The sequence below is a fragment of the Hyla sarda genome, chromosome 4 (genome assembly GCF_029499605.1).
Source record: "Hyla sarda isolate aHylSar1 chromosome 4, aHylSar1.hap1, whole genome shotgun sequence".
Taxonomy (NCBI): Eukaryota; Metazoa; Chordata; class Amphibia; order Anura; family Hylidae; genus Hyla; species Hyla sarda.
In genome coordinates, this window is record NC_079192.1 from 175,342,227 (window position 1) to 175,355,561 (window position 13,335).

Genomic DNA, 13,335 nt, shown 5'->3' on the forward strand with positions numbered 1-13,335 from the left:
TGAGGGGTTTTTGCTGTTCTGGCACCATAGGGGCTTCCTAAATGCAACATGCCCCCCAAAAACCATTTCAGAAAAACGTACTCTCCAAAATCCCCTTGTCGCTCTTTCCCTTCTGAGCCCGCCGAACAATTTACATAGACATATGAGGTATGTGCTTACTCGAAAGAAATTGGGCTACAAATATAAGTAAACATTTTCTCCTTTTACCCCTTGTAAAAATTCAAAAATTGGGTCTACAAGAACATGCGAGTGTAAAAAATGAAGATTGTGAATTTTCTCCTTCACTTTGCTTCTATTCCTGTGAAACACCTAAAGGGTTAAAATGATGACTGAATGTCATTTTGAATACTTTGGGGGGGTGCAGTTTTTATAATGGGGTCTTTTGTGGGGTATTTCTAATATGAAGACCCTTCAAATCCACTTCAAACCTGAACTGGTCCCTGAAAAATAGTGAGTTTGAAAATTTTGTGAAAAATTGTAAAATTGCTGCTGAACTTTGAAGCCCTCTGGTGTCTTCCAAAAGTAAAAACTCGTCACTTTTATGATGCAAACATAAAGTAGACATATTGTATATGTGAATAAAAAAATTTTTTATTTGTAATATACATTTTCCTTACAAGCAGAGAGCTTCAAAGTTAGAAAAATGCAAAATTTTCTAATTTTTCATCAAATTTTAGGATTTTTCACAAGGAAAGGATGCAAGTTACCACAAAAATTTACCACCATGTTAAAGTAGAATATGTCACGAAAAAACAATCTCGGAATCAGAATGATAACTAAAAGCATTCCAGAGTTATTAATGTTTAAAGTGACAGTGGTCAGATGTGCAAAAAACGCTCTGGTCCTTAAGGCCAAAATGGGCTTGGTCCTGAAGGGGTTAAACAATTATACACATTATCAAATTGCGCTATTGATTATGATTATGTATGTTATATAGCTATATATTTTTATCATTATTTTTTCGCTTGTGTATGATATATGTATTTTTTGTAAAATAAAACTATATTTATTAACTTGATGTTTATTTGATTTATCAGATCAATATTTTCTTATTTATTTTATTATATATATTTTTATTCTTGCTGGGTTTACCCTATACGCTGTAGTGGCGTATTTATAGGTTTTTTAAATACAGTGAAGGAGTTTAAACATGCATGGGATAAGCATAAGGTTATCCTTCATATAAGATCGGGTCAGGGGCTATTCATAGTATTCAGATTATTGGGCAGACTAGATGGGCCAAATGGTTCTTATCTGCCGACACATTCTATGTTTCTAGTCTAAGTTCAACAAGGATATGGGCCAGTAAGAACCACAGACAAAAGGGTCTTAATCGTGTTTTAGCTTAACTACTACAGTAGCGTCGTATAAGGAGGGGGGGAGGGGGGAGAACCTGTCCTAAATGCCACATTGTCTCCAAGTATAGGGACACATTGTCTCAAAGTATAGACAGATTCACTAACAGAGGAGAACGGTCAGAAAGCGCCCAAGGTTTGTAAGTCATGTCTGAGAGTAGAAAAGGGAGTTACCACACGCAATATCTATGCGAGACAGGGCATACCTGCCTATCGTGTAGCATGAATACACTTGAGCTTGGTGATTATGGAATCTGAACACATTCATCCACCACACTTGCAAGGCAAGTGGGGAAGCCCGTGTCCCAGAGGCCGCCTGTCTAGGAGCACCTCAAGGGTTATGTCTATCCAAGGCTTGGTTTACAACCATATTGAAATCCCCAATACAAAGAGTCTTAGCATTGGGGTAATTAGCATCTACATTATCTCTTAATAGTGAAATTCAAAAATTTGAATGTATTTTTCTTAAATATGATTCCAAGAATTGCAGCTAATCACACATTATGTTGCAGAGTATATGGACACACTTATTAGAGAGATGGGTGACAGCTGTTTCACAATTTTGCAGAACTTCAACAGACCCTTACTTCTTATTAACATTCAGGATTTCCTGTATACCCACAGAAAATAAAGAGAATATTGCCAAATCTAAAATTTTTGGATGCAGAAACAAACATTTCAATTTAAGATATGGCCTTACACAGGAACAGTCAATGTAGCCATTTCACTAACTTAATGCAATTGTTTCATTTTAGTAGAACAAGTGTCAACTGGTATTAATTTATAGGCAGTGTTATCACAAGCTAACATTTTCAAATTAACAAAACATAGCTGCTATCTTTACTCAACAGCAGCCGCCTTTAAATAACAGATAATTCCAGAAGGATAAGTTTAATAAGCGATACATGGTTTTATGTTCTGAAAGGAAACGACACTAAAAACAAATAGAAAAAAAGAAGAAAAGAAGAGGTGCACAATAAAGCAGTCATGTAACAAACTGTACATAAACATAATTAATTTCTCATTTTTAAAAAGGCTCATAGAATAGGAAAAGCTATAAGAAAATGAGCAACACCAAATTGAAAGCTTACTAATCAAACAAACGATAATAAATAAAAGTGGGAGGCAATCTCTGGAAGAATCATCAGCAGAGAGATGCTATGACTTATTTGCTTGTAAAGAATCCCTTCACTTTGAAGGGGTATTCAGGCCCTAGACATATTATCCCCTAGCCCGCCCAACCAGAATACCTGTTTACCACAGGGAGTACAGGTGCATAAGGCTGGCCTCCTGCTATTGCTTAGCAACAGCATGCACAAAAGGGCATGCTGGGAGTTGTTGTTATGCAACAGCAGAAGGCACAACTGCAACTCCCAGCATGCCCTTTGATAGTTTTGCATGCTGGGGGTTGTAGTTAAGCAACAGCTGGAGGCACATATTTTCTATGAAAAAGTGTGCCTCTAGCTGCTGCATAACTACAACCACCAGCGTGCACAAATTACCAAAGGGCATGCTGGGAGTTGCAGTAGTGTGCCTCCAGCTGTTGCATAACTACAAGTCCCAGCATGCCCTGGCTGTAAGTGCATGCTGAGAGTTGTGGTTTTGCAACAGCTGGAGGCACACTGGTTGCGAAACACAGTTTACCTACCTATACATTCATACCATCAATGTGAATAGGTGGCTATCAAATCCTCTCCTTCCCAACACCTGGTACGCATGACTAAGGGGGTACACCCCCTGAAACTCCGTCGCGTCCAAGGTGTTGAGCAGGACGGACATCTCCTCTCAGATTCGTCTGTTTTTGCTATCAAGCTCCACTTTGTTTGAAGATTGGATATAAAGTATCTACAATAAAAAGAAAATGAGAAAGCAAGAAACGAATATCGTAATCGTGAGTTACTACCCGGCTGGGTCTAAAATTTAAATGGAGCATTTTTAGTGTCATCCCATTCCACATGCTGTAAGAACCACAGCAGGTAACCAGAGTTTAGCCAATTCCGAAAAGAAAACTTTGCCATAGGCGTTTAAATAGGCAGAAGAAAGAACAGGTATACATAGCTTCAAAATAAACGTAAACATAATTTCAGCAATAAGTATAGAAATAATAGAAAGAAATGCCTGTGAAATGAGAGACCTTCCCTCCAAATCCCACCACCTGTCACCATGCCCCTAAGGGCCTATCTCGACCCACGTGATAAGCATGCGCCTAAGGACCCCACATCATATCAAATGTAGGCATAACCTTAAGTTTTTCATATATACCCCTCTTAAAAGTAAACTATAAGAGATAATTTGTCCACAGTAAGTGGCCTCGTATAAGACAACCATTACCATCCCAGAGGGCTCCTACTCCTACCCTTGATTTGATTTATTTTCATGGGTCAAGGATATTAATATATTTGGACGTAAATTAGCTCTACATAAGTACCATACCATACAAGACAAAACTGAAGTAAGTGAACGTCAGAGAGAAGAACAGACTATGGACGAGCTGATGGCCCTAATGGAGGAAAATATTAGTGGCCCCCCTTCACCTAAAGCGCCCTTCTCGAATTTGAAGTCTAAAAGTAAACACACTTCACCCCTGAGTCAGTTTTACAACTGGTCACCCATGACTTATGTAGAATCAAGTCTAATAAAAATAATAAACAGAGTTATTTGAGCCCCCCAGAGTGGGAAGCATTACAGGTATTACAGAACGATGAAACAATAGAAATTAAACCGGCGGATAAGGGTGGAGACGTGGTCATCCTCGATAAGGATGACTACGCTGCCATGGTGATGAGACTCCTCAGGGACCATACAACATATGAGGTTCTGACTGGTAAGCCCACCAATAGACATGTGCAGAACCAAAAATGTTGTTTCTTTTTGTTTCGTTCGTTTTCAAAAATTTTCGGTTCTGTGAAAATTCGGGATGCTGTTTATTCGTTATATTCGGTTTTCGGATGAATAGGCTAAAAAAAATTTCATTTTCGGATGCATTCGTTAATAACATCGAATGCATTCGTTAATTCGGATCTTTCGTTATATCTGTAAAATTTGTTAAATTTAGCATTCGTTACTAAACGAAATGCACATTAGTTTCACTTGCTGATCCTTCTTTGTAATAAATAGCAGGTGTTACCTTAGGATTCTTGTTGTGTTCACCTTTTTTTGCAGTTTTCTCTGTGTAAGAAGGTAAGTTTTCCTAAGGTAAACCCAATGAAAAAAATCTAATTCATTCCTTACATTCGGTTTACTGATAACGAATGCATTCGTTATTCGTTAACATGCATTATTAGTTATACGTTATTTAACGAATGCATTCGTTAACTGTATATTCGTATTCTTTTTCGGAAATATTAGATTTCAACCCAGCTCCTGTAGTGGTGACGTTCTATGCACTTCCTAAAGTGCACAAGAAGACCTCCCCTATTCCAGGGAGGCCCATTATATTTGGGAACAATAATTTGACGCAAGAATGCAGCCGCTACGTTGATCATATTCTCTCTCCTTTTGTTCAGAGTCTACCTTCATTTTTACGGGACACTAAGGCCACGGTCTGTAAATTACAGGATGTTGCTGTGCAGGGTAGTACATGTTTGGCTAGTCTGGATGTGGAGGCCCTGTACAGCAACATCAAGCACGGTTTAGGTATAAAAGCAGTTTATCACTTCTTGAACACGAAAGGTACACAATTTCACACACACAATGGGGGACATGTATCAAAGATTTTACCCCTGTTTTGTTTGTATTTTTTTGCGCAAGCCCTTTTTTTGCGCATTTTTTTGCGCACGTTTTGGTAGAGCAGGTCGTCCAGATGTGGCTGAATCAGGGTACCTTGGAGCCGCATATATAGTACACATGGATTTATTACCTGCGTTCTTTTCCTTTGCACCAAAAATTTTGACGCAAGTGCGTCTTTTTCCCAGCAAATATAAGCCAACTATAACTGCACGTAGCAATCCTTTCTATTTCTGAAGGAAAGTTCTACTAAGGAACCACCAGAATGTTTTAACTTTCCGATCTCAATTCCTCATTTGGTTTGCTTTATATTGCTTTTTACTCCTTGGTTATTCCAAAGCACTTTTAAAATAATTTGCATATAGAATATTTGTTTACAGTTCAGTTATTCATTAGAACACTTCTATATTGGTATTGTTATTTTATGATCCAACAATTTACATAGGAAATGTTTGATAGCTTACTTATCATTGAACAAGCTCCGTCACATTAAAATAGCTTTGTAATCCACTTAACACTGTAGATCATTCTCCTTTTATTTTTAAAATTTACTGCTTTTCGTTATACTTTTCCACAGCGCCCGGTAAGATGGTGGCTATCACTGATAGCCAGCCATCTTACCATGTCACCACGGGGGGGGGGGGGGGTTTCATCCCCCCCCAGCGATCGCTGCTATTAGCTAGTCAAATCTGACTAGCTGATAGCAGCGTGGTGCGTGAGTCCGGATCACGGGGATCGGGACACACACCACTCTGCAAAGTGTCCCTTACCCGTCCCCCGGGTCACTTACCCGGCCATGCGGTCCCGGTGCGAGTGGCGTCCTCCAGGCGGTCCCGGGGGTGGTGCGTCCCGGCGGTGAGTTTCCGGCAGCAGGGCGGCATCTTCATTGGCAGCAGTGAGATCGCCGTAAAGCGATCTCAATGCTGCCTCTGGGAGTTTCAAAACTGCAACTCCCAGCATGCCCAGACAGCCTTTGGCTTTCTGGGCATGCTGGGAGTTGTAGTTTTGCAACATCTGGAGGGCCACAGTTTGGAGACCACTGTATAATGGTCTCCAATCTGTGCTCTTCCAGATGTTTCAAAATTATAAATCTCAGCATGCCCACTCTGTCAAGGCATGCTGGGAGTTGTAGTTCTGTAACATCTGGAAGAGCACAGATTGGAGACCATTATACAGTGGTCTACAAACTGCTGACCACCAGCTGTTGCAAAACTACAACTCCCAGCATGCCCAGACTGCCCAAGCATGCTGGGAGTTGTAGTTCATCAACATCTGACAGTTCAGATATTGCCGAAATACAACTTCCAGCATGTCTGGCCATGCTGGGAATTATAGTTTTGCAACAGCTGGAGGCACACTAGTTGGGAAACATTGTTCGTTTCCTAACTCTTTTTCCCAACCCGTGTGCCTCCAGCTGTGCCTCCAAACTATAACGCCCAGCATGCACTGACAGACCATGCATGCTGGGAATTGAAGTTGTGCAACAGCTGGAGGCACACTGGTTTGGAAACACTAAGATTGAGATGCAGCAAACTCGCTGTGAACCCCCGCCCGTGTGACTGTACCCTAAAAACACTACACTACACTTAAATAAAATAAGTAAAAAACACTATATATACACATACCGCTACACAGCCCCCCTCCCCAATAAATATGAACGTCTGGTACAGCACTGTTTCCAAAATGGAGCCTCCAGCTGTTTCAAAACAACAACTCCCAGTAATGCCGGACAGCCATTGACTGTCCAGGCATGTTGGGAGTTTTGCAACAGCTGGAGGCACCCTGTTTGGGAAACACTGGCATAGAATACCCCTATGTCCACCCCTATGCAAAACCCTAATTTAGGCCTCAAATGCGCATGACGGTCTCTCACTTTGGAGACCTGTCGTATTTCAAGGCAACATTTTAGGGTCACATATGGGGTATCACCATACTCGGGAGAAATTGCCTCACAGATTTTGGGGGGCTTTTTCTCCTTTTACCCAATATGAAAAGGAACAGTTGGTGTGTACACCAGTATGTTAGTGTATAAAAATTTAATTATTTACACTGACATGCAGGTGTTGCCGCATACTTTACATTTTCACAAGAGGTAAATGGGAAAAAAGATCCCCATTTTTTGGGACACAATTTAGCCAGAGTACGGAGATAACACATATGTGGGCGCAAAGTGCTCTGCAGGCGCACAACAAGGCCCATAAGGTAGAGTGCAACATGTACATTTGAGGTGATTTGCACAGGGGTGTCACAGATGTTAAATGAAGAATAAGGACATTGGTATAATTGATGTGTTATAATTGGGTGCAAAAAGTGGTATTATTGTGAGATTAAAACTCTACATAATGAAGAAAAAAAATTCTAAAACTAATAACGAGGACACACTTACCGTTTATGTGCAGATTCGCTGCAGACAAAGCTCCTACTAAACAGAGCTGCGGTGTAAATTTATGCTCTGAGGAGAATTCTAAATTTAAACGCAATTCAAGAAAGTAGCTGCACAAGAATGATAAATTTAACGCAGCTGCGCCAAATTTAGACAACAGGCAGAGGGGTAAAAAACTTCTATTATACACTGGAAATGATACATGTCACTTTTGCGTTTTGTCCTCATGCACAATTTTTTCACTTTTAATGGTAAATTCTACCATGAGATTAAAGGATCGCCTATGGGCACAGTTTGTGCACCCACCTATGCTAATTTATTTCTCGGGTGGTGGGAAGACACGATTGTATTCACAGAGGACAATTCTAAATTCACGGAGTACATTCTTTTTTTGGGGTCGATTTATCAATGATATTTTGATTTTGTGGGATGGTGGTAGGGATCTTTTTCACCAATTTATTGGGGCACTTAATCACAATGAAACTGGAATGTTCTTCACTTCGGAATTTGGACACAAAACTATAAATACATTTTTTAGATTTGATCATTAGAATCGATGATGGCGGCTGCATTCAAACCTCTATATATAGAAAAGATACATCAGTCAACAGCCTACTACAGTGGAGCAGTTGGCATCTGGTACCCCTAAAAAGGGGAATTCCAGTGGGCCAGTTCCTACTGGCCAAACGTAATTGCTCTCAAGATGAGGTATTTGAGCTGGAAGCATCAGAGTTGACTAAGAGATTCCAAGATAGGGGTTACCCCAAGAAATGTCTGAAGAAGGCCATACATACACAGAGAAGTGACCTATTGAGAGATAAATCAAAAATGGATTGTGAGCCATCCAAATTTATTTGATGTATTGGCACCTTCGATAATAAGACGGATCATGTGTTTAACATTCTAAAAAGATATTGGCCCATATTGCGAGCAGATGAGGACTTGAAAAAAGTCCTCCATACGTATCCTAGTGTTACTTCAGCAGGGAGAAATGTGGTTGAGGAACCCCAATGTGGGAACATACCCGTGCGGGAAGTGTTCCTTCTGCCCTTTCGTAACTCGACGGAAAGAATTCACAAATCCTGGAGATGGCAGAGTATATAAACTCTACGACTACATAAATTGTAAGAGTTCAGGAATTATTTACATTTGCGCGTGCACATGTCCCAAACTGTATGTAGGGAGGACCCTACAGGAATTTAGGAGATGTATCTCCAAACACTTGAGCAGTATGAGGACTGATGCAGATACACCGATAGCGCGCCATATTAGGGAAGCACATGGCAATGATCTGCACAATTTAAAATTCTGGGGCCTGAGACAAATCAGACTCGGCCCAAGAGGGGGCAACCTGGACAATATTCTTCTCAAAGAAGAGTCCAAATGGATTTTTAGACTGGGAACCCTGAGTCTGAAGGGCTTGAATGAAGGGTTTAATTACACGGCATTTATATAATGAGCCAGCCCCCCAATCTGGTCCTATATTACCCGCATAGCTAAATAAGATAAATAAATAGAGAGGAATTAATTTGGTAGAGAAAATAATTGAGTGACAGTTCCTGGCCCCTCCTCTTATTTTATCTCCCCCCTCCCCTTTTTTCCCCTTTAACCTTTAAATTAATTTGTGTTATCACCAAATAAGATGGGATAGTTAGAATCCAATGAGTGTAATAATCACTCTTGACCCATTGTCCTAATAGTAATATCTGACTACATATCTTATACTGTACTTATAAAAAATTAGCTAATGTACTGTACACTTCTGTAAATTACATGAGGTGTACTGTACAGGACAAATTGAGAATATAAAAGTAGGATTGATCAAACCCTCCCCTATCTCCTTATATATACACTAAAAGATAATTCAATATAATTTTGCTTAAAAGATGGGAGCTTTGAATGGGGATTTGAATCTATGACACATAATCAACCCCCTTCCTATATGTATGGTTATAGTGCAGTTTAAGATACAGATGATAGACATGAAGCTACATACCGTAGTGCTTAAGATCCTGACCGGACCACGTGGATTTGTTTTGACAACAACTCCGGGATCACGTGGGAATGACGTGGCCGTAGAAGAGCAAGCGGTGCGCTGAATACTAGTGGGCTGAACAGCTGATCGCGCACAAGCATGTTACTGAAAGCGCACGCGCATATCACTTACTTCATCCCGGCTGGACCACGTGCATTTGTTGTGATCGCAGTGTTGCATTCACGTGGGTCTGATGCGGCTCAATGATAAGAGGCGGTGCGCATCTTATGAGAGGCGCTGATGCGCACAGATGTTTACATTTTGGAAGGTCAGGATTGGTTAGCATGATATCAATCATAGTAAATTAGTCACATGCACAGGTTGGCGTGTGATGTCATGGAAAAGCACCGAAGGAGATAGTCCAATCAAAATGCATAGAACATTCCCTGTGACTCTAAAAGCTATGAGTGATTGGATTGGATAACATAGCAGCACAACTCGATTGGAGCACGGAATAATGAGGTCAGAGGGATACCATATAAAAAGGGGCCATAAGTGTTTGACACTCAATGCTGTCAGTTGTCCTCCTTGATAAAGCCACATAGTGGCAAAACATGTCGGGTGTGACAGCACTACTTTTTAAATTGCAAGCCTGGAGCATTCCTTAATATGCAGTGTTACGGAAAACAATAACATATTGATATATGTATAAAATAGAGCACGTATTTACGCACTGGTGATCCGCACCCACGGTGCACAGCGGGTTAGCGTGATGCTGCCTTAGAGTCCACGCATGAGTATGAGTCTAATGACTACATAACTAACACAGGATTGGTGTAAACATAAACACCTCCAGTAGGAATGGTGTAATTATATTATAAACACCCCTAATATTAGTACTCAGGGACTCCACTGAGGCCACCATAATATTTTCTCTGCAGACGCTTCTAGGGCTGTGTTTTTAAATTGTGTGTTTCTCACTAGTCATATTAACCCTATTATTAATAAAAGTTACTTTTTATTGGACACATAGGACAGAGAGGTTTTTGTTAACCCCGTAGGGGTTACATTTTTATGTAGTTTAGATACCTCCATATGTGTTCTGAGGCCACAATATTAGTAGTTGAATCCTACTCCTACACCCTTAGGCTCTAATGGCAATAAAAACCCATAAACGCTACAAATAAGTGTGAGTACTGCCCTACAAAACAAAACTAAGAATACAATCCTACACCATATGAAATAAATGCGCATCAATGGGGATAAGATCTGATTGCGGTGGACCCAGCACTGGGACCCCCCTTTGCCCTACAACACTTGAGAAAGCCACCTATTGGTGGTGAAACATCATGTGTATATGGTTTTAAAATCAACAGCTACCGGTCTCTTAATATGACTATTTGGCGGACTGCAGCCGCAAATTCACATATTAGTGGCATGTAGTGACATGCTTTAAGAATTACTGGACACATAATACAGAGACCGTCTGTTGGGTTTTTAACATTAGGGATAGTAATAAATGTTATGTTTTACTTTAATCACATATCAGCAGATGGTAAATTTAGGGTACTAATGACCATTTATGTGGACAACTGTAAATAATATTTGTGGGTCAAATTACCCTCCATCCATAGGTCCATTGTGTTAAAGTCTCTAAACGAATCCTAAACTGAGCAACCCCCAGACTGACTACCTAAAGAGATGCTGGATGATTAAAAAATGCAACATCACAATGCACACTGAGAAACTTTTCTAAGATAAGCAGCAATTAAAGCATCAGCACCATTTTTGTCAGGTTAGCATAACCAACCACCAAAGGCAACATGCACTATACCAACACTTTCTGGAAATTCTTATCCAGGAGAGGCACCAAATTACAAGAAACACAAATTATGAATAGAAAGGGTTATCTGAATTCCCAACTTAAAACTTGCAACGAATTATATCTTAGAAACTGCAATCAGAGGGAGTTCATCCAAGGGCATTAGAATCGACTTATTCCAATAAACAAGAGGAGGAACAAAAAAAAACTAAAAAAAACAAGCGCAAACAGGTACCAGCGATGTCTCAATATCTCCCAAAAATAATAACAAATACTCTGCATACAAAGTTATGCGCTCCTCAATACCACATAAGGAAATCCCACTATGACAGCAAATGCTCTCACCAGACAGGCCAGGGGTTTAAAGACTAATGCGAGGAGCAACGATTAAAGGGGACACCCCTGCTTTGTGCATTGCTGCAGTTCAAATGGGTAAGATAGCGCCTATTCACTATAATTCATGCTATTAGGTGCCAAAACAACAATTGGATATAAGACAAATTTAGGCCACTCAACACTGTTAAAACCCTTGGCAGCGTCGAGTGAAAAGATGAATCTAACCCGAGCAACCTCCTAAAATATCTACAAGTTAAGAAAGACCCAGTGGTATTTCTGTCCACAGTAGACTGTGACCCGTAGCCGAATGTGACCAGAGCTCCTCAGCACTGATTACTGTTAGGGGTTAGGATTAGAGTTAGGTAAGGGAGTGAGAGGGAGCCGGCTGTAAAGCAGAAAATGTGTCCCTGTGCAGAGGGTCACATTCTGCTACAGGGACACAGTTTTCTTCATTACACCGGTTTGATAGATATCTCATTTGTAATTTAAACTTCCTGCCTCTTTTGTACCCCTTCCCAATCTCTTTCCCTTTTCTGAAAAAAGTGTAATAAAACTTTTAAATGAGAAAGAATTTCCTGCTGCCTGACATGGAAGCCTGTCATTAGAAGTGCACTGCACTCACCCAGAACAACTTCTGGAATCAAAATTGTAGGGCTATTCGGTCAATAAATCAAAAGCTGCAATAAGCTTCCCTTACATAGGGCAACATATTCTGTAGATACACTTAAAAAACAAAGTATAAAGTTCAATATCAATTGTCTATCTGTTTTGGTATAATTTAGATAATTCTCACCATAAACGACATGAGGAATTTGTTTAGGAAAACAATTCTTATGCAGCCAACTTTGAGGGATATGTTTCCATCCACTTTAGACACATTTTTATAGGAATCTCCTTGTGTAGCATCTGGGTAGAGCGTCAAATTAAAGTTGAAAACTTCATCTTCCATTATGCATACAGCCTAAAAAGGAAAAAACACAACAGCATAACTTGTTAATATAACTGAGCAGTAAATCTGGCAATATATGCAATAGCTGGTCATACATGTTGCACACATGTTGTTTACTGTTGTTCTCATGCAAAATGATAAAAACAAATGGTCATACATTTTTAAAAACTGTTATAATAGTCATCTCTCTTGACATCCACATCCACACATGAATATTAAAAACAGACAAATGTTCATGTGCTGTCTATAGGGAGACAGCTCTAAAGGTGGTTTATCTGTCCAAGAACAATAAAGTCAGGCAGTGAAATTCCAACCCTTCTCTCCACCAACATCATCTGGCGATGGAGAGACAAGAGGCTGCCATAAGACTTCGACAATTGTCTGACTTTATTAGCATTCCCAACAAAAACAGAGTTCAAGCAACCACTTGAGGGCGTGGCGCCGACAGAGATGGCCGCACACTAGGTCTGCTCCCTCGCCTCAGGCCATAAACTGGATTAAAACTACGGGTGATCCTGCTACCTAACATTGGGAAGGCTGCCGGGTCGTCTATGTGCTGCGCAGAAGCGCAGTCAAAGGAGCTTTCGGCGCCTAACACCGCTCCAGAGTGACGCCTGCGGCTTCTCCACAGTGCTCGGACCTGGCGGGGAGTCCATTTCATAACCAGCCTGCTGATCAGTGGCCCTCCCAGGTGGGCTGCCTGATCCGCTCTACCTGCCAGTCTTCTGGTCCACCATCTTGGGCATCAGTTACATGTGACCTGCTGTCCCCTGCCTCGGGATCACGGGG

General features: G+C 40.6%; 1 protein-coding gene across 6 annotated transcripts in view; it reads right to left on the reverse strand.

The window, feature by feature from the left end:
* VPS13C (vacuolar protein sorting 13 homolog C) overlaps positions 1-13,335 on the reverse strand; it is a 773,393-nt gene that overhangs the window by 380,822 nt on the left and 379,236 nt on the right. For all 6 annotated transcript variants that reach the window (XM_056572804.1, XM_056572802.1, XM_056572807.1 and 3 more), the window contains one exon: positions 12,391-12,558. In XM_056572804.1, the coding sequence (XP_056428779.1) occupies positions 12,391-12,558 (168 nt within the window). The remainder of the gene's footprint in view (positions 1-12,390; positions 12,559-13,335) is intronic.